Source organism: Pipistrellus kuhlii, unplaced genomic scaffold (assembly GCF_014108245.1).
Source record: "Pipistrellus kuhlii isolate mPipKuh1 unplaced genomic scaffold, mPipKuh1.p scaffold_m20_p_4, whole genome shotgun sequence".
Taxonomy (NCBI): domain Eukaryota; kingdom Metazoa; phylum Chordata; class Mammalia; order Chiroptera; family Vespertilionidae; genus Pipistrellus; species Pipistrellus kuhlii.
In genome coordinates, this window is record NW_023425540.1 from 88,467,795 (window position 1) to 88,491,354 (window position 23,560).

Here is a 23,560-nt window from a genome sequence, read left to right on the forward strand (position 1 = left end):
ACACACACACACACACACTGAGTGGCCAGATTATTATGCTCTCTGAACACATAATAATCTGGTCACACTCAGATATAGATAGATAGATAGATAGATAGATAGATAGATAGATAGATAGATAGATATATAGATATATAGATATATATATAGCCTGGTGCATGAATTTGTGCATGGGTGGGGTCTGGCCAGCCTGGCCAGGGGGAGGGGACATGGGCAGTTGGCCTGCCTGCCTGCTGGTTGAACTCCTGATCGAGGGGACAATTTGCGTATTAGCCTTTTATTCTATAGGATATACACTGAGTGGCCAGATTATTATGCGTTCAGAGATCATAATAATCTGGCCACTCAGTGTATATACACACACATACACACACACACACACACACACAACACACACACACACACCACAATGGAGCCAGCTAGTGCACACAGTTGGTGCAGAATAAACATTTGTTAAACAGGTGAATTTTGTTCTTCCTAAACACAACCCTGGTGTGTGTTTGATTACACAGTGTTTCTCTAAGTCAGGCCAGCCCTATAGTCCTATGTGCCCAGTAGACTCTGAAATGTTGAGAGAACAGGTACATGTGGTTAAAACTGGATTCAGGGGGATGTGCAGTTTTGTATCCCAGGTTCTCTTCCTTTAACATCATATTGTGAACATTTCCCATGTCAATCTGAGTCTGAAATATGACAAAAGGCTAATTGCCTTAATATGCAAAGAGCTCTCACCAAGTAGTAAAAAATTAACAGACAAATAGGAAAGTACAAGAACAGGGATTCACAACAAAGTTAAATAGTGTCACTAAACATGAAAAAATAATACTTGGCCTCACTCATAGGAAAGAGGTGATCACTAACCGACCAGTGGTCACTTTTTGCCTTTAAGTTTAAAAATCTCTCTCTATAAAAACCTAAGTGACTGAACTACCGATGGGGGGCCCAGCTGGCCAACCTCCCGCAGTCCCTCCCCCTGACTGGCCAGCCAACCTCCCAGTCCCTCCTCCTGGCTGGCTGTCCCCCCAGTTCCCGATCAACCCCGATCACCAGCCAGGCCGAAGGACCCCACCCATGCGTGAAGTCATGCACAGGCCTCTGGTGTTTAATAATTGTCCTGCGGGAGCCACAGTGAAGCCAGGAGTAAACACAGCTACACACTTTTGGTGGAACATTGCCTAATACAACCTCTGTGCAGGCCTAATTGGTAAATCAACCAAAATTTTAGTTGCACATAACCTCGGCTCATCAATTCAACCTTTTGGTTATATGCTGTGTAGATATTCATGCAAATATTTTTAAAAACATTTTTGTATTTTTAAAAAAGAGAAACAACCTAAATATCCATCAGTAGGGTACTAGCCAAATAAACTAGAAATAATTAATAAATGTTTATTAATAAGTAAGTTGTGGTGTAACCACACCATGAAATACTACAAAGTGCTCAAATACCTGTACTGATATGGAAAGTTGTTCAAGAAACATGCTAAGTGAAAAACACAAAGTATCAAATAGAATGTATGCTATGCTCTCCTCTGTTCAGCATAGGTTATACATGTATGTATGTATATGTGTACATATTATGCATGTATAGATGCCTAGATAGTTTCACAAACACAAAACTATTGTTGCCTCCGAGGAGAGCAAAGGAGTCCTACTTCCTGCTTGGATTTTTTTCTCACCGTGATTATGCATTACTCATATAATCCAAAATAGTGACCAAACCAGAGAAAAGGGGAATCTGAAGGCACCAGATCAAGTCAACTCCTGATCGAGAAATAAGCCAGTTCTGGCTTTTGGGATGGAAGAGAGAGGGGGCAAAGCAGCTGTTGAGAGGGAGGAGGCTGTCATTCCAGGACCAGGCCCATCCCCGAGGGGACCCATGGCAATTCTCCCCCCACAGAATGAGCAGACATCCTGCAACGTCAGGCCTCAGCCACAGACACCTTACCTTCTGCACCAACCACCTCTTCAGCGGGGCCCTGGGCGCTTCCGGGCCCGTGGACGTCCAGGGAGCCGGGATCGCCCAGCACAGCCTGGGAGCAGGCGTCCTCCTCTCGGACCGAGGCCGGTGTCCACCGGGGAATGTGAGAGATGCCCTGGGAGAGGAGCTCGTTCAGGTAATGTTCAATCACCTCCTTCCCCTGGGAGCCAGAGAGAAGCAAGACACGTCAGCACCGGGGCAGGACAGCGGGTGACCAACGTCATTCTGGGAGTCACCCCGCCTGGCTCTGGCCCCAGCCCTGACACGTGGCTACTAAGCAGTGGAATGTGGCCAAGCCAAATGGAGATGTTTGGGAATGTTAAATACACACCGGATTTGCGAGATTTGGTACCAAAGAATGTAAAATAGTTCCCAAGGAAGTTTTATATTGATAACCCACTGGACAAAATATATTATTAAAACGATTTTATCTGTTTCATTACACTGAAGGCCTCTACTCAGTGAAGTGTCTCAGATCTTTAAACCAAGCAGGGACCCTTTAAACCAGGAAAAAGCATCGTACAATGTCCCTTCTGTGTCCACAGAGCTTACACACAAGCCTGGGAGCCATCAGGATTGTGGTGCCCCCATTAAGGCTTGCTGTCCATCCATCATCTCCTGTAATATGGCCAGTGTTAGAATACCCATTCTACAGATGAGGAAGGCTAAGGCTCTTGCGTGATGTCACAGGAGTTGTCAAGTAGCAGAGCGGGTTTTGAACCAGGACTGGCAACCCGCAAGGTCTGTGCACTTTTCTCCCTGTGCCTGAGGGAGCCTCTCTCTTACCCTCTTGACGTTGGCTGTGTACTGCTTCATGGCAATCTTCTCCAAGGCACTTTCAAAGCCAAAGAAGGACCGGATGTCGAGCGAGGCAGATTGCTCAAAGCAAGTCCACTCTTCATTCTCAGGGTGGACCTGAAAGCAGGCACCATCGTTAACCCCATTTTACAGGTGGAGAAATAAGGCAGTTTCCTGAGGCAGGAAAGGAACGAGAGAAGAATGGAGGGCGGAGAAAAGTTGCCCGGTTTAGCCAATTAAAAGTGGGGATGCCCAGTCACATTTGAATTTAAGACAAACAGCAAATACTATTTTAGTAAGTATGTCTCACACAATATTTTAAACTACCTAAACTAAAAATAAAAAAATAAAAAAAATAAAAAGTATGGGCTGAGTATCTGAACTACGGATGTAGGGAGCGCCTGCATCTGATCGCACAAGGCCCTGGGGGAGAGGGAGGGGCAGCGGGGGCGGGTGGCCCGGCGCTCACCGTGTAGCTGCAGTTCTCACGGACCACCACGCGGCTGGCGAAGGTCTCGTTGTGCGCCTCGATGCGGAGGGTCCTCTCCTTCCAGTTCAAGACGTTCCTCTGCACGAAGACCACGTGCTCCACACCCGCGATCTGCAGGAGACACCAGGTGCGCAGGGGGTGAGGAGTGAGGGGTGGGGGCACGAACCCGAGGGCTAAAGTGCTATCGAATGGGCACTGGCCAGGTACCTCGATTGGTTAGGCATCATCCAGATAAACCGAGGTGACCTGGGAACCCGCCCCCCACCCATGCCCCACGCCTGCCCACCGCCTGGGCGGAGTCCCCGCCTTCCTCTCCCCAGCCCTCCATCCCCGGACCCCTGCTCTCCCCCACCCCCATCCCCCGTCAGTCCCAGCCCAGCCTCCTGGCCCTGGTCCCTTCAGATCCAGCGCTCCAGCGGGCCCTCCGACCCAGACCCACCGCTGGAACCCCTCTTTCCAGCACCAACACTCACACTGGCCCCGCCGCGTGGCCCCGCCCCGGCTCCCAGCGGTCACCCACCCCCCTGTCCCACCGCCCCCGCTGCCCCGGGCTCCCACCTTCCGCAGCAGCCGCGGGGCCTCCACGCGCAGCCGGCAGCTCCGCTCCACCACGTGCACCGCGCCATCGGCGCTGCGGGACTCGAACACCACCTCGCTGCCCAGGAAGACCGGGATCTGCGGGCAGGTGGGGAAGCGCTTCTCGTAGGCCTAGGGGGGGAGAGGGCAGGGAGTGCCAGGGGGTGGCCGAGGCCCGCGGGGCACGGCCCTGCTCCTGCCCCGGCTGGAAGGTCTCTCCTTGCGGCTGCGGAGAGGGAGAACATCCCCGGGGAGCGCGTGGCCACTGCTGTTTTACCAACAGGACCAGCGTTTGTCTGCGCAGCCGCCTGGCAGGTAGCTTTTTGGATTCACATTTGAGCTTTGCCCTTAGAAGAAAGAGTGGACTTCCTGGGACATTTTAAAAGAAAGCACCTTTCAGCTGAAACCGGTTTGGCTCAGTGGATAGAGCGTCGGTCTGCGGACTGAAGGGTCCCAGGTTCGATTCCAGTTAAGGGCATGTATATTGGTTTCAGGCACATCCCCAGTAGGGGGTGTGCAGAAGGCAGCTGATTGATGTTTCTCTCTCATTGATGTTTCTGACTCTCTATCCCTATCTCTCTCTGTAAAAAAAAATAAATAAATAAATAAATAATAAATAATAAAAAAATCAATAAAATACGTTAAAAAAAAAGAAAGAAAGCACCTTTCAGAGGGAAAAATGAACAAATTTCAACACTCTTCATGGTAAAAGCTCAACAAGCGAGGCAGAGGGGGACCCCCTCAATCTGATCAAGTGCATCTACAAAAGCCACCGCAGACAAGGCCAGGCTGCCTGCTCCGGCTGCTTCTATTCCGCCTCCAGGAGGTGGAACCAGAGCAGGTAGGCCACTAAAAGAAAGAAAAGGCCTCCAGATTGGAAGGGGAGAGAGTCTGCCCAGTTTGGGAAGTTCCAGAGGCCGAGCAGGTCAGAGCCACTGGGGGGCGTGTGGGCATTCCTGGCTGGCGGCATTCAAGCATGCATTCAAGCAGCGTCTGCTCCCAGCGCCTGTCACAGCCTACATGCCCTGGAATCCGAATCAAAGTGAGCTCCAAATATAGTGCCGGCATCTGAGGACACACATTCCACCCCCATCCCTCCCAGCGGAAGGCGGCACCCACCAGCTCAGATTGGCAGAGACAGGAGGAGGGGGGATGGGCGGATGCCTGGTGCCCTTGGTGTTACCCCAGCCCCACAAGGCCAGGCCAGCCCAGCCCAGCCGTCCTCCGCCGGGGTCAGGAGGACGGGGCTGCCTCCTGCCATCTGTCAAACACACCAGCCACCAGGGTTAGAACAGGAACGCTGGCCCCGGGGGAAAGTGCACCATGGGGCTCCCAGACAGGGGTCTGGACCCTGAGGGCTGGCAGAGGGAGGACCCTGAACACTCTGTTTCAAAGGAAGGCATTTCCCCACTGAGGAGGGAGCCTCATGGCAAAGTGGATGTGAGTTGGGTGGAGTTCTGCCTCCTCCTCCCAGCAGAGAGGCCAGTCCCTTGCTCTAAGTCTGTTTTATTATCTGGAAAATGTGTGCCATGCTTGTCTCCCAGAAGACGAACCCAGGTTGATTAGCTCGTGCAGCCTGGCACATCACAGGCACCCAGCATTTTCCTCCTCCAGACAACAGGGCTCCGATGTTTGCCGGAACAGAACACAGCTCCTCCCCAGCCCTGTCAGAGGGCTCTGCCCGCACAGATGCAGGAGGCAGCCAGGGCAGTCAGCCCCGCCCCAACTCTGTAATGGGCAGACAGGGGCTGGCATGTTTTGAGAGCATAAGGAGGGAAAGGGGTTTATGTTTCAAAATTGGTCAGACTCAGTTGAGTCTCTTCTACTTTCTCCCTGGGTGACCTTGGGCGAGTCTGAGACTCTGTCTCCTCGCCTGCAACGCGAGGACGTTACCAGGTTGTGTCTCCGAGTAGCTGACACTCATCAAGCCTTGACTCTGCTCTTCCGGCTGTGTGTGTTCTTCCACTTAATCACTCACGGCATCCTCCTTTGACTTTGAGGAAATGGGGGCCCAGAGAGGCTGAGTAACCAACCCAAGGTCACACAGTGCAAAATGGTGAACCTGGATCTGAATGCCAGGCTGGCTCAGCGTTCACTCCCACAGGAACCCCTTGCTCAGCAGCAGGGCTTGTTCTCCCAGGAAACCTGGAAACCGAGCCAGGCTCTGTCCCCTGGGGCACATATCCTTTCCCTCCCATCCTTTCAAAACATGCCAGCATCCGTCCGCCCGCTACAGAGGTGAGGCCTCGCCGGCTGCTCTGGCTCCCTCCTGGGTCTGTGCCCGCAGAGCCCTCCGAATGGGCTGGGAAGGAGCTGTGTTCTGTTCTCCCAAACCTGTACTGTCGTCACCATTTCTTTCTCCACCCTCAGTCCTTCAACTCTTGCGAGGCAGTGGCCACACTACTCCTGAGCTTCTCCTCTTCCACTGATTGCTCATCAGTATCTCTCCCGTTCCCCGGACGACAGGACATCCTTAGAACAGGCCACGTGAAGATACAGGCGCTGATCGGGGTGATTCCTCTACACCAGCCCACCTCCCCCACGGCCCCAGCCTCCTTCACTCTGCCCTCGCCACGCCAGCCTCGCTGTTTCCAGAACACACGGTTAATGGATTGAATTGTGCCCCCACCTCCACCAAAGCTCATGTCCTAACTGCCAGGACCTCTGAATGGGAGTTAGGACTTATTTGGAAGCAGGGTTGTGGCAGATATAATTGGTTAAAATGAGGTCATACTGGAGTAGAATGGGCTGCTAATCCCATATGACTGGTGCCCTTATAAAAGGGGAACGTGGACACGGACACACACACAGGGACGCCACGTGAAGATGAAGGCACTGGTCGGAGCGATTCCTCCACACGCCAGAAATGCCAGGGATTACCAGCAACTCGAGAAGCCGAGAGAGAGGCCTGGGACAGCCTGTCCTTCACAGCCTCTGAAGGAGCCCGCTCTGCGATACCTTGATCCCAGACCTCTAGCCTCCAGACTGTGAGATGATGAATGTCTGCTGTTTGAGCCCCCGATTTGTGGTATTTCGCCGTGTCAGCCACAGGAAACAGCTTGTTCCTGCCCAGGGCCTTTGCACTCGCTGTTTCCCCTGCTCGAAACACTGGCAGTTCACTTGGCAGTGAACGGGGACGGGGACGAGTCATTGGGGCTCCCGGGTGTAGGAGACCAGGATAGGGAGTGAGGAGATCCCAGGCTTCTTCGGGGACTTGTCTGTTTCCGGTCCCTCTTCCTGGGGCACCCCACTTCCCCCCGCAAGGCTGCCTCCTTCCCTGTTCATTTACTGGATAGCACTCATGGCACCTTTCAACCACACATGCTACTCACTGGCATATACATGCCAAAGGCCTGGGCTTCGTGCTTTTCAGCACAGGGACCTCACACCCGCATCATCTCAGTTGTTGGCACACACTAGGGGCTCAAAGAAATGCCAACGAGCAAAGAAAGAAAAACATAAACTTCTTACCGAAGTCCCCGATCGCCTGAGAACAACGTCGGTAGGGAATGACCGGCCACACTCAGCGCACGCAGCCAGCGGAGGGCACTAAGCGTCACTGGCTAACTTCCTGTCACAACAAGCCTCTTGGTAGACGAGCCGCATCTGGATCCCTCAGATAACAGTGGGGTGGCATGGGGGCCAATCAGCAGTGGGCAGGCGCTTGGGCACAGCTCACCCTGCCTGAGCAAGGGAAGGCGTGCCCTCTTCAAGGAAACAGAGGCTGCTTCAACCACAGACCTACCAGAAGGTCGTTCGGCTGTCCAGTCTAATTAGCATATTACGCTTTTATTATTATAGATTCCACTTTTGTAAGGTAGCTAGAGTAGTCAGGTTTACAGAGGCAGAGAGCAGAATGGTGGTTACCAGGGGTTAGGGGGGAGGAACAGGGAGCTAGTGTTTAATGGGTACAGAATTTCATAATGGGAAAATGAAAAATGTGTGGAGATGGATAGTGGTGATGGTTGCACAACATTGTGAATGTATTTAATGCCACTGGACTTTAAAATGGTTGAAATGTTGGATTATGTATATATTACCACTATAAAAAATTAAAAATAAATTAAAAAAAAAAAAGTAAATCATCTCCTAGGCCTTGGGGACTCCCAGAGCTCAGGCTCCATCTGGAAGGCAAGGGCCCCGACATAAGGAGCCAGTGCTCCCGTATCAGAGGGCTGTCAGCTGGACTTGAGGTCTCGTGCCTGACACTGTTGTCACCGGCATCATTTCATCCTCACCATGCCCTGGTGAGATGGGAGCCGTTGTTTCCCCATGTTACAGCTGAGCAAGTTGAGGCTTGGGAGGACGTTACACTGTCGCTGGAAGTGGCAGGATTGGAGCCAGGCCCCAGCCCTGAACCACCCTGTCCTGCCTCTAGAACATCACAAGTGTGGGTGGTTTGGAGATGCTGCATCCCACTGACTTAAACCCACAAATCAGGGGCCCTTTGCCTTGGCCACATCACAGGGTGGAAGAGTTCACAGGCCCTAACTCACTCGGCGAGTGTTATCCCTGCCTAAGAGCCTCGGATGCCGACTGCCATCCCCACAGATCAAGCCTGAGCTTCCCCCCTGATGGACAAGCACGTGGTTTAGGCCCCGAGGGGACACGAGGCAGCAGAGGATTGAGTTACAGCCCTTCTGCCAGGCGGCTGGGAAGGGACATCCAAGCCTACCAGCTGAGAAAGGAAGCTGATCCAAGGCCCAGAACCCACTCCTGGGGCCTCAGCTGCGCAGGCAGAGGCTGATGAAAACTTCCATTGAATGTCTCCCATATGCCCCCTCCACATGGACACATGTGAAGGTGGGGGGCGGGGGCTGGAGTTAGAGAGCCCTGGAGTCCTAGCTGAGCTGGATGACTCGAGCACGGAATGTCCCTTCTCCCCTGCAGGCCCATCCATGAGCACCATGGTACCTGTTTCCTTCCTCTGAGTCACAGCACTGAAGCGAGAAGTCATCAGACCCCGGCAGTAGGCTTGCTCACCTCTGAATTCCTCATGCTTTTGTTTGTTTGTTTGTTTGTTTGTTTGTTTTATTTTGTTTTGTTTTTTGTTAATCCTCATTTGAGGATATTTTTCCACTGATTTTTAGGGAGAGTGGGAAAGAGAGGGAAAGTCAAAGAGAAACATCTATGTGAGAGAAACACATCCGTTGGTTGCCTCCTGCACACGCCCTAATCAGGGTCTTGGCTGGGGAGGAGCCTGCAACCAAGGAACTTGCCCTTGACCAGAATCGAACCCAGGACGCTTTGGTCTGCAGGCCAATGCTGTATTCACTGAGCCAAACCAGCTAGGGCAATTCCTGGTGCTTTGAAAAACACCTCGCTCATAGTTGACACTCAATAGACATTTCCATGATGAACGAGTGAATGAGTCGGTAAGGCCATGGACTCTGGGGCTTGGGTTCAAATCTCTGCTCAGCCTCTGACTGGCTCTGTGACCACACAAACAAACCATCAAGCTCTCAGTGCCTCAGTTCCTTCATTTGTTAAAAGGAGAATAAGAAAAAAGCGTCTACCTTGCTGAGTTGTCCAGGCAAATAAAGGAGTCTGTTTTGGTAAGGTGCTGAGAACAGAGTCTGGCACATGGTTCATTCTATCAATACATAAGCATTTGTTCAATAAATTTAAATTTTTAAAAAGAGCGAGATTCTATCAAGTACAGGAAAGCTATTTCTGCTAATTGCTTGACAGCTGCTCCCTCCCCCTCCCTCCTTCCTTCCTGCTCTTCCTCATAAAAATTCAAATGAAGCTGGAACCAATAACCCAAACCTTTCACAGAAAATGTGGAAGAATACCCAAATTCTACCCAATAACCACCTTCCTCTCTACTACAGGCTGGATTCGGGGCACTGACCACCCTGTGGCCACCTCACTCAGGAGCCTTCCTTGTCCACCCGCCAGCTTTCCCTGCAAGGCTGGGAGGCCCCAGGACAGAGAGGTATCAATCCTTTGGTGCTCCCAACTCCTCTTTCTTATCTGAGATGTAATTCTCATACCACAATACAGTGGGTTTTAGTACATTCACAAAGTTATGCAGCAATCACTACTATCTAATTCCAGAACATTCGATCGCCCTAAAAAGAAACTCCATACCCATTGGGCAGTCACTCCCCAACCCCTTCACCCCAACCCTTAGCAACCACTAATCTACTTTCCATCTGTGTGGATTTACTTTCTCTAGACATTTCATATAACTGGAGTCACACAATATGCGGTCTTCCGTGGCAGGTTATTTCACGGAGCATTATGTGCTTGAGGTTCATGTGGTAGCAGGTATGAGTGCTTCATGCTTTTTCACGGCTGAGTAATCCGCCATAGTCTGGATCCCCAGCTTTGGCCACGTTGCTTATTCAGGGTTTGGTGAATGAGCCATCAGACACCCACCCGATAGCAGCAGTGTCATCCCAGCTGATGAAGGGAAGGGAAGTAGGCCTTCATCAGAACCACGGCGACACTATTCTGGAAGCCTTCTGAATCACTGCCATATACATCTATACAAACAGCTTATCCAGATGGCCCTGTAGCTGAACAACCTGCTGTTGTTCTGGGCAAAACCAGCCCGGGACACAGAAAGGACCCAGACAGAAGGCCAGGAGGATCCTGTAGCCAGGGCTTCGGGCACGGTGAAGGGGAATGCCTTGGGTGTGGTAGAGCAGCCAAGACAAAGCACAGGGCTCAGATGCCACCTCTGACTGGGTAACCTCAACTTAACCCCTGGGTGACCTCAACTTAACCCCTCTGAGACTCAGTTTCCTCAGAAAAAGGGCAATGAGGATGATAATACTTCATAAGGGTTGCTCTAAAGATGAAAGTGAGCCCTGACCTGTTTGGCTCAGTGGATAGAGCGTCGGCCTGTGGACTGAGAGGTCCCAGGTTCGATTCAGGTCAAGGGCACATCCCCACTAGGGGATGTGCAGGAGGCAGCTGATCGATGGTTCTCTCTCATTGATGTTTCTAACCCTCTATTCCTCTCCCTTCCTCTATGTAAAAAAAAAATCAATAAAATATATATTTTTTAAAAAGAGATGAAAGGGAGATAATCTGTGTAAGGCATTTGGTACAGAGTAGATACGTTAGGGTTATCAATCAACAGGGACTTAAATAGGTATTTGTACACCTATGTTCATAGCAGCATTATCCACAATAGCCCAAAACTAGAAACAAACCAAGTGTCCATTGGTGGATGAATGGATAAACAAAAGGTGGCCTATTTATACAGTGGGATATTATGCAGTCATCAAAAGGAATGCAGTTCTGCTCCATCCTGCAACATGGATGAACCTCAATCATGATGCTAAGTGAAAGATCCCAGACACAAAAGGACAAATATTGTATAACTAGAGGCCCGGTGCATAAAATTCGTGCATGGGGGGAGGGGTGTCCCTTGGCCAGGCCTGCACCCTCTCAAAATCCAGGACCCCTCAGGGGATGTCCGACTGCTGGTGTAACTGGCAATCAAACATCCCTCTTGCAATCTGGGACCTCTGGCTCCTAACCGCTTGTCTGCCACCTCATTGTCTAACCACTCACCTGCCTGCCTCATCGCCCCTAACTGCTCGCCTGACTGCCTGGCCACCCTAACCTCTTTTGCCTCGGTCCCTGCCACCACGGCTTTTGTCCGGAAGGACGTCTAGAAGGTCGTTTGGCTGTACAGTCTAATTAGCATATTAGGCTTTTGTTATTATTATAGATTTCACTTATATAAGGGTAGCTAGAGTAGTCAGGTTTACAGAGACAGAGAGCAGAACGGTGGTTACCAGGGGTTAGTGGGTGTTTAATGGGTACAGAATTTCATTATGGGAAGACGAAAATTTTGTGGAGATGGATAGTGGTGATGGTTGCACAACATTGTGAATGTGTTTAATGCCACTGAACTTTAAAATGGTTAAAATAGAAAATGGGTTATGTATATTTTACAATTAAAAAAAGAGAGAGAGAGTAAACCATCTTCTAGGTAGTTTACAGCCCTACTAGAAGCATTGCTCATGATATGGGTTAGGATATTATATCTGTGTTTACTTGTTTATAGTCAACATCTTTGTCTCTACGTCTGTTTCTACACCACTGGATTCCCCTGGGACACTGGAGACACCCAGCCAATATTTGTGGATTGATGCCAGGACAGGAGGGAGAGAGGGAGGAAGGAAGGAGGGAGGGAGGAAAGGAAGGGCAGTTGCTGTGGGACAGGGAGCAGGAAGCTGGAGCGCTGGTCACATGTACACCTAGGAGAGCAGATGGAGCAGTACAGGTCCCACATGTCAGCACGAGTGGACCTCTGTCTAACCTGCTGGTGCACTGCAGCCCAGAGGGTATCCTGTGCCTTGTTCACTGAGCGCCCCGGGAGAGCTAAGTTCTGGAAGGCACAGGTGGATAATGGCTGATAGCTCCCCTGGTCACAACAGTAGTGCCTCTGCAGCGATTGGCCAGTGAATTTGCTGAACAAGGTGCAGGTGAACAGAGTTGCCTGTTTCTCGCAGGTTCCGGGTCCGGGTCTGCAGCATGGGGCCCAGTTAGCGCCGCCCAGGAATGACTCGTTTGTGCTGCTGTTCACTCCTCCCTTGGCCTGGCTGGGACCGCACCTCCTCATGAGGTCAGGCCATCAGAATGCCTGGCCTCTGGGGCTCTGGGGGAGGGCACAGCCTGGCTGCCCAGCCCAGTAGCTCACACAGTCCCGCTGTGGCTCTCACCCAGGGCGGGGGGCGGGGCAGGGCGGGGAGCCCTCCTCCTCTGAACACTCTCCCTGCGAGCAGACTTCCAAGATCAGCTGGTACCCGGAGGTTCCTGGAGGGGTGAGCAGCAGCAAGGCAAGCCCAGGGAGTCTGACATTTAGCTGTTTGTCAGGATCGTGATGGCAGGGAAACGCTAGTTCAGAACTTCTCAAGTGTCTCCGGAATGCGCCTGTCCTCCGTTACCTCAGGTTCCCCACGCTCTGGGACAGAAACCCCCACTGATCCACTTTGGGGCCGGGGGATCCTCCTAAGCGCCAAGTCTGACCGCGTCACTCCCCTGCTTCAGACCTTCCAAACTCCCAGAGTCCTCGGAGAGGTCAAATGACCCACCAGTCGCTTTCTGACTCTCACTGGGGCCCAACCTCGCCACGTCCATTTCTTCAGAGACAAGTTCTGCCTCAAGTGTCTCCTCCCCTCTTCTAGACTCTGCCTGGCTGCCTTCATGACCCTCAGCGGGCGTCTAGTTCTTCCCTCATTATAAAGCATCCTTCATGCCACTTTCCTGCTCGCTCACGCTCGCGCACGCTCTCTCTCTCTCTCTCTCTCTCTCTCTCTCTCTCTCTCTCTCTCTCTCTCTCACACACACACACACACACACACACACACACACCCCTCAGTGCCAGCTCTGTGTGGACAAAAAGGATCATGTCAAGAAAACTAGGTCAAGACAGAACCGGAAGACACATGGTCTCCACCGCCTTCCTGAAGCTTACTTTGATGACAAAGACCCATTTAAACAAGTAAACGAGCAAATTCCATATAAAATTAACAGAATGATGATGCATTCAAAGAAGTACTAGGAATCACCTCTTTCACAGCCCCTGCTCCTAGCCCAGTCCTTGGCACACAATGGAAACCCAGTGTTTGTGGGAGGCACACACACATGCGTGCACGAACTAACGCATGTGTAACTGAACGAACAGGGGCCTAGTTTATTTATTCCAGGGTCCCCTGAAATCAGACCACCTTTCTGGGTGGTGGATCGCCTCTGTTCTTGCAGCCCAAATCACAGCGCCCCAGAGCCCTGTAAGCAATCGAGGGTGGAAAACACTGCTTCTCCTAATCTGTTAGCAACGGATCAGATGACAGGCCCCGGGGGAACTAATTTAAACTCATTTACATAAGGCCCCTGCTGCTTTAATAAAACTGCATCCATAACAACCGTTTCCACTGCGCCTCCCCTTGGCCTGGACAGCAAGGATTTGCCTTCAGTGGCTGCTCCTTAGGAATAACCCATTTGCTAAATCGCACGCTGCTTATCAATACAAAAGGCCAGGTCTTTAAATATTTCAGCACTTCACTGCTGACAACCGCCCTCGCCTCCCAACCCTTCCCCCATCCTGGAGAGCGTATTGCTTAGGAAATTCTACTCCGTGCCATCTTCCCTCCCTCTTTAGGTTTGCAGAATCTGAGATGACTTGAAACCACAGGGGTTTTGAGTCCCGCAGGGACCTCGGGGCAGGAAAAGAGAGGCGGCCAGGTCATTCCAGGGGCCACAGAGGTCGCTGGTGCACAGATGTCTCCTGAACATCAGGCCAGAATCCAGCATGTCTGGCTCTGAGCTCAGGCTCTGGGGTCAGATTCCCTAAGTTCAAATCTCTGCCATTTACCCATGGTGCCACTTACTAAGCGTGATGGGCTAAATTGTGCCCCTTCCCTTCTCCCCCCCAAAAAGAAGTCCCCTCCAAGTACCTCAGAATGCAACCTTATTTGGAAATAGAGTCTTCAACGGAGGTCATCGAGTTAAAATAAGGTCATTCCTGCCAAAGCCGGTTTGGCTCAGTGGTAGAGCATGCGTCTGCGGACTGAAAGGTCCCGGGTTCGATTCCGGTCAAGGGCATGTACATTGGTTGCGGGCACATCCCAGGTGGGGGGTGTGCAGGAGGCAGCTGGTCATGTTTCTCTCTCATCGTTTCTAGCTCTCTATCTCCCTTCCTCTCTGCAAAAAATCAATAAAATATTTTAAAAATAAAAAATAAAATAAAATGAGGTCATTCCTTATAGATCCAATATGACTTATAAAGGGGGAATTTGGACACAGAGGTGCAGACACACAGGGAATACGCCATGTGAAGATGGGAGTTATGCCGCCACAGCCAAGAAACTACCAGAAGCTGGAAGAGAGGGCTTCCTGGCACCTTCAGAAGCTGGCACCTCGAGCTTAGACTTACGGCCTCCAGGACTGTGAGACACTAACTTCCTGTTGTCCTGCGCTGTCCAGTCATAGCGCTTAGCTACACAGCTCTAGCGAAGGAGGACACTGACTAAGGGACAGTCTCCTTAACCTTTCTAAGCCTCACTGCCTCTTCTGCTGCTGCCATATATTATAATACCTGCCTCTCAGCCGCTTAAAGGGCTGGGGGCACAGAGGGCTCAGACACCACCCTCAGGCTGTGTAGACACCAGCTGTCCACCGAGAGGCCAAGTCTCCGGGGGGTTAGCTGTGTTCCCCTTTGCAGGATGCTGATGGGGTGCAGGCATTCTGGACCCAGCCTTAATGGTAACTGCTCCATCATAGAGGTGGTCCAGAGAGTAAGAGAGAGAAACATCGATGTGATATCGAAACGTAACTTCAGATCCCCAGCTTTGAGGAAAGGCAGAGCTCATGGCTGGGATTATAAATTCGTCTGGCCTCCCGGATGTGGTAAAAAACAAAAACAAAACAAAAAACAGCTGAGTTCATCCAAAACTTTCCTGGCATCCGGCCCAACCTGAGGGCAAGTGTTTAAATCCCCTCGTGTTCCCGCTGTGGCTTTAGGTAATCCATTCATCCTCTCTGTTCCTCCGTTTCCTCATCTGTAGCATGGACTACCCACCAAACCTATCGAATGGGGTGGTTATGAGAAGTATATGAATTAGTATTTGAATGGGCTCAGAATGTATATGTGTCTGTTAAAATTTAAAATCGAACCTTCCCAAACCCACCAAATAACCACCACCATTCACACTAGTATTTATTTGGGAGAAATATGTTCACCCAAAAGCTTGTACATAATTCTTCATAACAAGGTTATTCATGGTAGCCCCACATTGGAAACAATCTAAAGCCCGACACCTGCTGAATGGATAAGCAAATGTGTCCATCCATACAATGGAATAGTATTCAGCCATAAAAGGGAATGAAGTTCTCCATCACACTGCAGTGCGGATGAAACTTGAAAACAGTGTGCCAGTCACAAAAGACCACATATTTTATGATTCCATTTACATGAAATGTCCAAAAAGGCAAATTTATAGAGACAGAAAGTGGATTAGTGGTTATCAAGGGCTGGACAGATGGGGGAGTTTATGGGATAATGACTAGAGTACAGGTTTTTGGCCAACTGGTGTGGCTCAGTGGATTGAGCATTGTCCCTTGCACCAAGAGGTCACCAGTTCAATTCCCAGTCGGGGCACTTGTCCCAGTTGCAGACTTAATCCCCAGTGTGGGGCATGCAAGAGGCAGCCAATCTCTCTTCGATGTTTCTATCTCTCCCTCTCCCTTCCTTTCTCTAAAATAAATGAAAACATTTTTTCAAAAAAGAGTACAGGGATGGTTTTCTTTTGGTGGAGGAAGGAATGATGAAAATATTCTAAAATTGACAGTGGTGTCCTAGCCGATTTGGCTCAGTGGATAGAGCGTCAGCCTGAGGACTGAAGGGTCCCAGGTTCAATTCCAGTCAAGGGCACAAGCCTGGGTTGCAGGCGTGATCCCCAATAGGGGGTGTGCAGGAGGCAGCCAACCAATGATTCCCTCTTATCGTTGATGTTTCTATCTCTCTCTCCCTGTCCCTTCCCCTCTGAAATCAATAAAAATATGTTTTTTAAAAATTGACAGTGATGATGATTGTACAACTCTATGGATACTAAAAACCATTAATGTTTACCAGTACCCTTTAAATGAGTGAATGGTACAATATGTGAGTTAGAGCTTAATAAAGCTGTTGAAACATTAAATAATAATAATAATAAATCTGCCCTGCCAGTGTGGCTCATGCCCTTAGCCAGAATTGAACTAGGACCCTTCAGTTTGCAGGCTGACACTCTATTTGTTGAGCCAAACTGGCCAGGGCCAAGCTCATTGTTTTGAACCAAACAATTCAGAGGACTATCAAGAAAGAAGAGAGGAGGAGGAGGAGGGAGAGGAGGAGAAGAAGGGGAAGGGGAAGGAAGCAAAATTCCCATTGGAATCCCACCCATCAGAAACAAAATTGAGTTAAATTTTTAAAATTAAAAAAATATTTTTAAAAAATTTAACCTAGGTCTTGACAGGGTGCCTCAGTGCTATTTTTTAAATCCTCACCTAAGACATGCTAGTTGATTTTAGAGAGAGGGGAAAGGAAAGAGAAAGAGAGAGAGAAACCTCAATCAGTTACCTTCCCCAACCAGGGATCAAACCCTCAACCTGGGCTGCTCCAATCCATTGAGCCACACCAGCCAGGGCCGCCTCAATGCTATGTTATAACCAGTTCCACATGCCCAGTTTTAATTTTTTTGTGTCATCACTTGGAGACTTTGGAAGAAGTGAGGGAGGCTTTTGATTCTCAAGTCAGTTTTGTTAAACAGAGAAACCAAAAGGCCAGTTGGTCTGGTCACTCGGATGTGGTAAAAACAGCTGAGTCCATCCAAAACTTCCCTGGCATCTGACCCAAACTGAGGGCAAGTGTTTAGCTGAGAAACAAAGACGGACATTAAGTGCAGAAAACCCCTTTTGTGCCCACACAGCGGACAAGTTATGTTGAGTTATGCAGCTATTTTTGGGACAATGATGTTTTGTAAACAGTTGGCAAAGTGGCTTTGTCAGGGACGTTACAGCGGTTCGGAGCCTTTTCACTGACAAAAACTATATGCAAGATAAGGTGACAAGGCATTAGAAAAATATGCATAACTTAAATTCGAGCAGATATAGATAACAAATATCTGAAAACCTTTGTTTCCTACTGCACCCACTTATCCCTGTGCATAGAACCTAGAGACTGTTGACCGCTAGGGAGTTAACTAAAACCCGTCTTCATTTATGGATCACAAAGCCTGCAAAACAGGCTTCACATAGTCCAGAAAAGGTGACATGGGTACATTCCATGTCTTGTTAATGCGGTCTTCAGTCCTACAGACATGTTTTATTTTAAAATGCCATGATTGTAAATGTTTTTGAGAATCCTAAACATGCTAGGTTAAATTTACAATTATTAAGCCCATGCAATAAAAATGTATTCGTTTCCCATGCTATTGCCATTTGTCTCTGCTCAGTGGCAAAGGACCAGGGGCCCCTGCATTGTCCCAGAAGTGTGGGGACAGTGTCTCTTTTCTATTGAGTAAATGAATGAATGAACAAACGAGTCCTAGAGTCTTAGAATATGTGACCTGCCTGGGGCCTTAGAGGACAATTGTTTTTATTTAGTCCTGCTTCGTATGGACCAGGCCCTGCACTGGGTCATACACACACATCAATCGTCTGTAATCCTCATGACAGTCTTATGAGGTGCATAAAACCATCCCCATTTCACAAATGAAGAAACCAAGGCTCGGAGAAATGTGGTCACTTCCCAAAGGCACAGCCAGAGCACTGCGGAGCCGTGGTAGGGACCAGGGCTTTGGATGGCATGTCCCCAAATCTCTTCATCACCGCTGGTGTCCCACCCCCCTTACAAGTGAGGAAAAGTCACACAGCCATAGGCAACAGAAATAACTAACAAAAACAATAATAGCATTTGATCTGCGCCAGATCCTGTATGAAAAGCTTTACATATATTGACTCATTTGCTCCTCAGCCGGATGCCCAGATTTTGAAACTATGCAATTCTCATTTTAGTGATGGGGGGTGGAGGCTCAGAGAGGCTAAGTAACTTGCCCAAAGTCACCAGCCAGTCGGTACACCCCCTGCTTCTTTCCTGATGTGGAACTATCTACACAACAGCACAACACGTATGGAAGATTTTTTTTATCCTTTATGTGACTCTGAATACATATGTAGGTAAGGACCATAGAATAAGATCAGGCAGGACACATAGGAGAAGATCAGGGTGTGTGAATGGAAGGAGGACCCTGGGGAGTGTTGTGGTTAAAATATGGCTCCGGAGTCCTCCCTGTGCAGATCTGATTCCCAGCTCTTCCTCATCCTACCCACAGAACTTGGAGCCATCCTGTCACCTGTCCAAGCTTCAGTTAGTGGAGATAAAATGAAAATAGTGTGAGCTATTGGTAATTAAATGCATGTTTTCACACATATTCTTTTTTAATGTTTTTTATTAATTTTTACAGAGAGAAAGACATCTATGACAGAGAGAACCATCTGCCGGCTACCTGCTATGCACTCCCTATTGGGGATAGAGTCTGCAACCAGTGCAGGTGCCCTGACTGGAATCAAATTGGTGACCTACTGGTACATGGGTTGACACTCAACCACTAAGCCTCACCAGCTGATCTTTACATATACTCTTTGTACTTACTGTACATACTGTACACCCTCAGTGAATTTCTGCCACTATCACCATCCTCATTAGTGTGCTTATTATCATTACTACTATTATCATTACACAAAATGACAGCAGTGAGTTAGCTGATTTCCTTGCTTTATGTCAGAGAATCTTGAGACAAGAGGACATGTAAGCTTCAACAAGGAAGAGAAAGCAAGACCTTGTGTTTTGTCAGAGGGCAAGGATTCCAGAAACAGTAGTGAAAGGTAGGGTGGCCAGGCTGAGGGGTCACTGATTAGAAGCTGGACCCACCAAGTTAACCAAGTAGCTCAATAATTCCTTCTGATCCAGGGACTGAGGGTTTCCCTTTCCTTCCCGTCATGGCCAACCACCTATATCCCTCCAACCATCGCACAGGACCGAGAGCATCAGGGGTCACTCACCGCCATGACCAGTTCGAAGGGGTACTTGTAGATACGGACAGGAGACTGGTACTTCTGCACCATGTTCTCAGGGGAGCACCAGCAGAAGCCACTCAGGTAGGAGGGAGCACAGAGCCTGGGAGACAGGTGACGGCTGAGGTGGCAGCTCCCTCCATGCAAGGGGTAGGACCACCCCCTCTAGCCCCACCCCCAAACCTCCCAGCCCTCAAAGCAAAGGAGGCAATGTAATCCTCAAGGTATTCTCTGCCAGACCCCAACACTCACCCTCCAAAAGCAATCAGTACCCCAAACTTGCTTTGGCCCCTACTCCTTCACAGGGAGGCCCCCAGAAGCACCCTCACTGCCACTCACATGGAAACACACACATTCGCCATTCTTACACCCCCACAGTTCACCACACGTACCCCATAGCTCGTCACAGACATCCTCCAAGAATCACTGTATCTTCCCTCCCGTTTCCTCCAAGATACCTTGACACACACAGTCTTTACCAAACTTCACACACGCACTGTCTCTGTCTCACACACATACACACACATGCAGGACTCTCTCCTCCCACGTGGGACCACCCTTGCACCTGCACGTAACTTTCACACGCACTCAGTTCCTTGGAGCATGCACCTACCCAACTCTACCCACACACACAGTTCGTCTTGTGCGCACACACACGTGCGCACACACACACACACTGGTGCGCACATGCAGGAGACAAACACAGGCATGCACACAAGCATGCTTGCAAGGGCCGGCTCACCCTGGCTGTCAGAGTCTGCGGGGACACAGCCCGGGGCGGCGAGGAACTCAGCCCGCTAGGGACCCCGCAGCCTCCTGGCTCCGAGCGCAGCGCCTGGGGCGAGGCCGGACCGCAGTCGCCGAGCCTGGAGAGTCCAGCCCTGCGCACCCTGGGGCCTAGGTGGCCAGGGAAGGGCCTTCGTCGGGTCGCGAGTGAGACCTGCCAGGCGGGAGGGAGCGCTCCAGGACCCGGGACAGCAGAGATCCTGGCCCGGCCCCGCCTCTGGGCTGGTCCCGCCCATTTATGGCCCCGCCCACGTCCCCTCCCAGATCCACCCGGGCCCCTGATTGGCCCATCCGCTGCCTGGCCCCACCCCCGCCTTAGCCCCTCCTTTCATTTATTTTTCTTGTTTGATCACGCCCCCCAGCACGGCTCTTCCTCCAGATTGGCCACACCTTTCTTGGGCCCCGCCCCCAACCGGTTTCTCCCTTAAAGTAGCAACCTCGGGAATCCATCCCCAGAAAGAGCCCGCCCCAAGGCTCCACCCCCAGTCTAGCCTGTCCTCCACGGACCCTTGCCCTGCCCAACGCCTCCCCTCCTAGTACCGTTTACACTTGGCCTCTTCTGTAACTTGATCAACTTGGACTCTGAGCCCCACTCCTCCCACTGGTCTCCCCTCAGTGCCCTCATGGCCCTGCTCCCAAGGCCCACCCAATGCATCATTCATTCGCTCTACAAACATTTACAAAGCACCTACTAAGTGTCAGGCACTTCTAGGCACTGGAGAGTCATCGGTGAACAAAACAGACAAAATCCTTGCCATCTGAGAGTTTACATTCCGGGATTGAGGGTAGGGGGGAAGAGACAAATGTTAAATAAATAAGGCAAATACATAGTATGTGAGATGGTGGAAAATGCCGAAGTGAAAAATATAAGCAGGGAAGGGGTTCAAGAAGCAAGTGGAATGGGGGTACAATTTAAAACAAGGTGGACTGGGGTCTCCGTGGGAGGGTGACGGTTGTCCATTATTCTCACCCAAACCCTTACAGCTATCCCAGGACCCCCAGGGACCCAGCTTCTCTTCCATAAGCCCCTCCTTCTTCTCTCCATCTGTTTGGCCTAAAGGAGCCAAAAGCTGGCTGAGCACAGCGTTGCCATCGTGTATTTATTAGACATTTACTGAGCACCTACTATGTGCCAACACTGGGTGGCTTTACCCATTCACAAGGGGGAGTCCGACAGATGCACATGCCCTCGTGTGGCCCACAGCTCTGGGCAGGGAGGGGTGTGTAGGGAGACAGACACTCAGTTTATTAAACATATATTTTCACCCTGTGATACTCAGCCCCTGCTTTGTTCTTAGCTTGTTTCACATTCTATAATAATTTTATTTATTCATTCATTTTATTTACTTGTGGGTTATTGACTGTCTCTTCTAGGAGGCCGTGAGCTTCAAAAGGTTGGGACCATGTCTGTCTTGTGATCTGCCCCCAGGTACATATGATCTTTTTAAAGTTACAGTTGACATTCAATATCACTTTATATTAGTTTCCGGTGTACAGCATAGTGGTTAGACAATTATGTAATTTAAGAAGTGATTCCCCCGATAATTCTAGTACCCACCTGACAATGCATAGTTATTATGATATTACTATGTTCCCTAAGCTGCACTTTACATCCCCGTGACTATTTTGTAACCACTAATTTGTACTTCTTATTCCTTTCACCTTTTTCACCCAAACCCCGAGGCCCTCCCCCATCTGGCAACCCTCAGTTTGCTCTCTGTATCTATGAGTCTGTGTCTGTTCTGTTCATTTATTTTTTTTCTTTGGATTCCATACATAAGTGAAATCATATGGTATTTATCTTTCCCTGTCTGACTCAGGCGCTCAGGATCTTACTGGTGACCTGTAGCCAGTTATGTTTTCTTGACGAGGGCTAAAAAGGATTGAAATGGAGCGCAAAGTTCCCATGCCTGCCACAAGATGGCAGCAAACGACAGTTCATGGCTGCTGGGTCTCCGCAGGGCGAATTGTCGGAGTTGGATCCAGGGATGTTTTGCTGTAGCCTGGACTCAGTGCATGGAAGTAGTGACCATTAACACAAAGCTATAATGATGGCACGGAAGGCCTTAAATTGCACAAAGTAACCACAGAACGGATGTTTGCACGTGGAAGGATGGGGCGGCAGTAGTCTGTCCCAAACTTTCCAGCTCCCTTCAGCAGGGTGCATGTTCGTACAGATTCCCCAGGGTCTGCTGGGAGTGAAAGCGGACCCTGGGGAAGAAGGTGGTGTGCTCCCAAGTGAGGGCGGTCTGCTCCTAAGAGCTCCTCCCAGAGGTGGACGTGTTTCCGCTCCCATTCATTCTCTTTCGCCCTGGCTGCATCTTCCCGGACGCCCAATCCACACGTGTCTCCTTGGCCACAGAAAGTGACAGCTTGGGGGAGCAGCCGCCAAAAGGAGCCGAGGAGAGGCCCTGAGGCTGCGGAAGAGATGCTAGATTTCCTGGCTCCATCAGCCCAACCGGAGAGGGCATGGCCCTGGGTGGGGGGAGGGGTGCGACCCTGGGAGGGTATAGATATAGAGAGAGCTCAAGGTGGAAAATGGGGCCCTAACCTCTTCCTGCAGCCCAGGGGAAGTAGCTTAAGCCCACCACCCGCCTCGGGTTACCGGTTATGACCCCTGTTCTAATTATCCTGCCATTCATGGGGCACTCACTGGTGCTTGCTGTACCAGCATTATTCTAAGGCTGCAATGATGGGATGCTAAGGCGGTAAGGATGAAAATGTTTTGGAACTCCATAGAGGTGCTGGTTGCACAGCATTGTGAGTGCACTAATGCCATCAAATTGTACACATCGAAGTGGTTAATTTTACATTATATGACTATTACCTAATTTAAAAAAAAATCTTTTTCAGGTCACAACTATTTTAATCTTCATTTTATTTTATTTTAAAATATATTTTAATGATATTTTTACAGAGAGGAAGGGAGAGGGATAGAGAATTATAAACATTGATCAGCTGCCTCCTACACACCCTCTACTGGGGATGTGCCCACAACCAAGGTAAATCTTTGTGCACCGGGCCTCTAATGTTTCAATAAAGCAGAGTTAGAGTAAATCTTCATTTTAAAGACAAGGAAAATAAGCACAAAGAGGTTGAGTAACTTCCTCAAAGTCACTCAGCTAGTAAGGAACTCAAACCCAGGACTCTGGTTCTCCAAAGCCTTCTTCCCTCAGGGCTGGAGCTGAACTAACAAAGATGCGATTTCCCAGCCTGAGCTGAAAAGATAGCCAGGCACCCTGGGCCCTGGACTGAGGAGGTGCCAGAAGGATGGGGTGATTTGGATTCTGGGGCATGAAGTCAGTCCAGGGACAGGACCTCCAAGCTCTTCCTACTTGCTGTATACTGCT

At 49.9% G+C, this 23,560-nt stretch overlaps 1 protein-coding gene across 1 annotated transcript in view; it reads right to left on the bottom strand.

Moving 5' to 3' along the window:
• Nucleotides 1-20,382, bottom strand: part of SEC14L5 (SEC14 like lipid binding 5) — a 36,178-nt gene extending 15,796 nt beyond the window's left edge. The window contains exons 1-6 of the mRNA XM_036410655.2: nt 20,167-20,382; nt 19,413-19,527; nt 3,828-3,977; nt 3,249-3,380; nt 2,768-2,896; nt 1,949-2,141 (exon numbers count right to left, since the gene is read on the bottom strand). Coding sequence (XP_036266548.1) covers nt 1,949-2,141; nt 2,768-2,896; nt 3,249-3,380; nt 3,828-3,977; nt 19,413-19,475 — 667 coding nt within the window. The 5' untranslated portion in view covers nt 19,476-19,527; nt 20,167-20,382. The remainder of the gene's footprint in view (nt 1-1,948; nt 2,142-2,767; nt 2,897-3,248; nt 3,381-3,827; nt 3,978-19,412; nt 19,528-20,166) is intronic.
• Nucleotides 20,383-23,560: the final 3,178 nt, after the last annotated feature.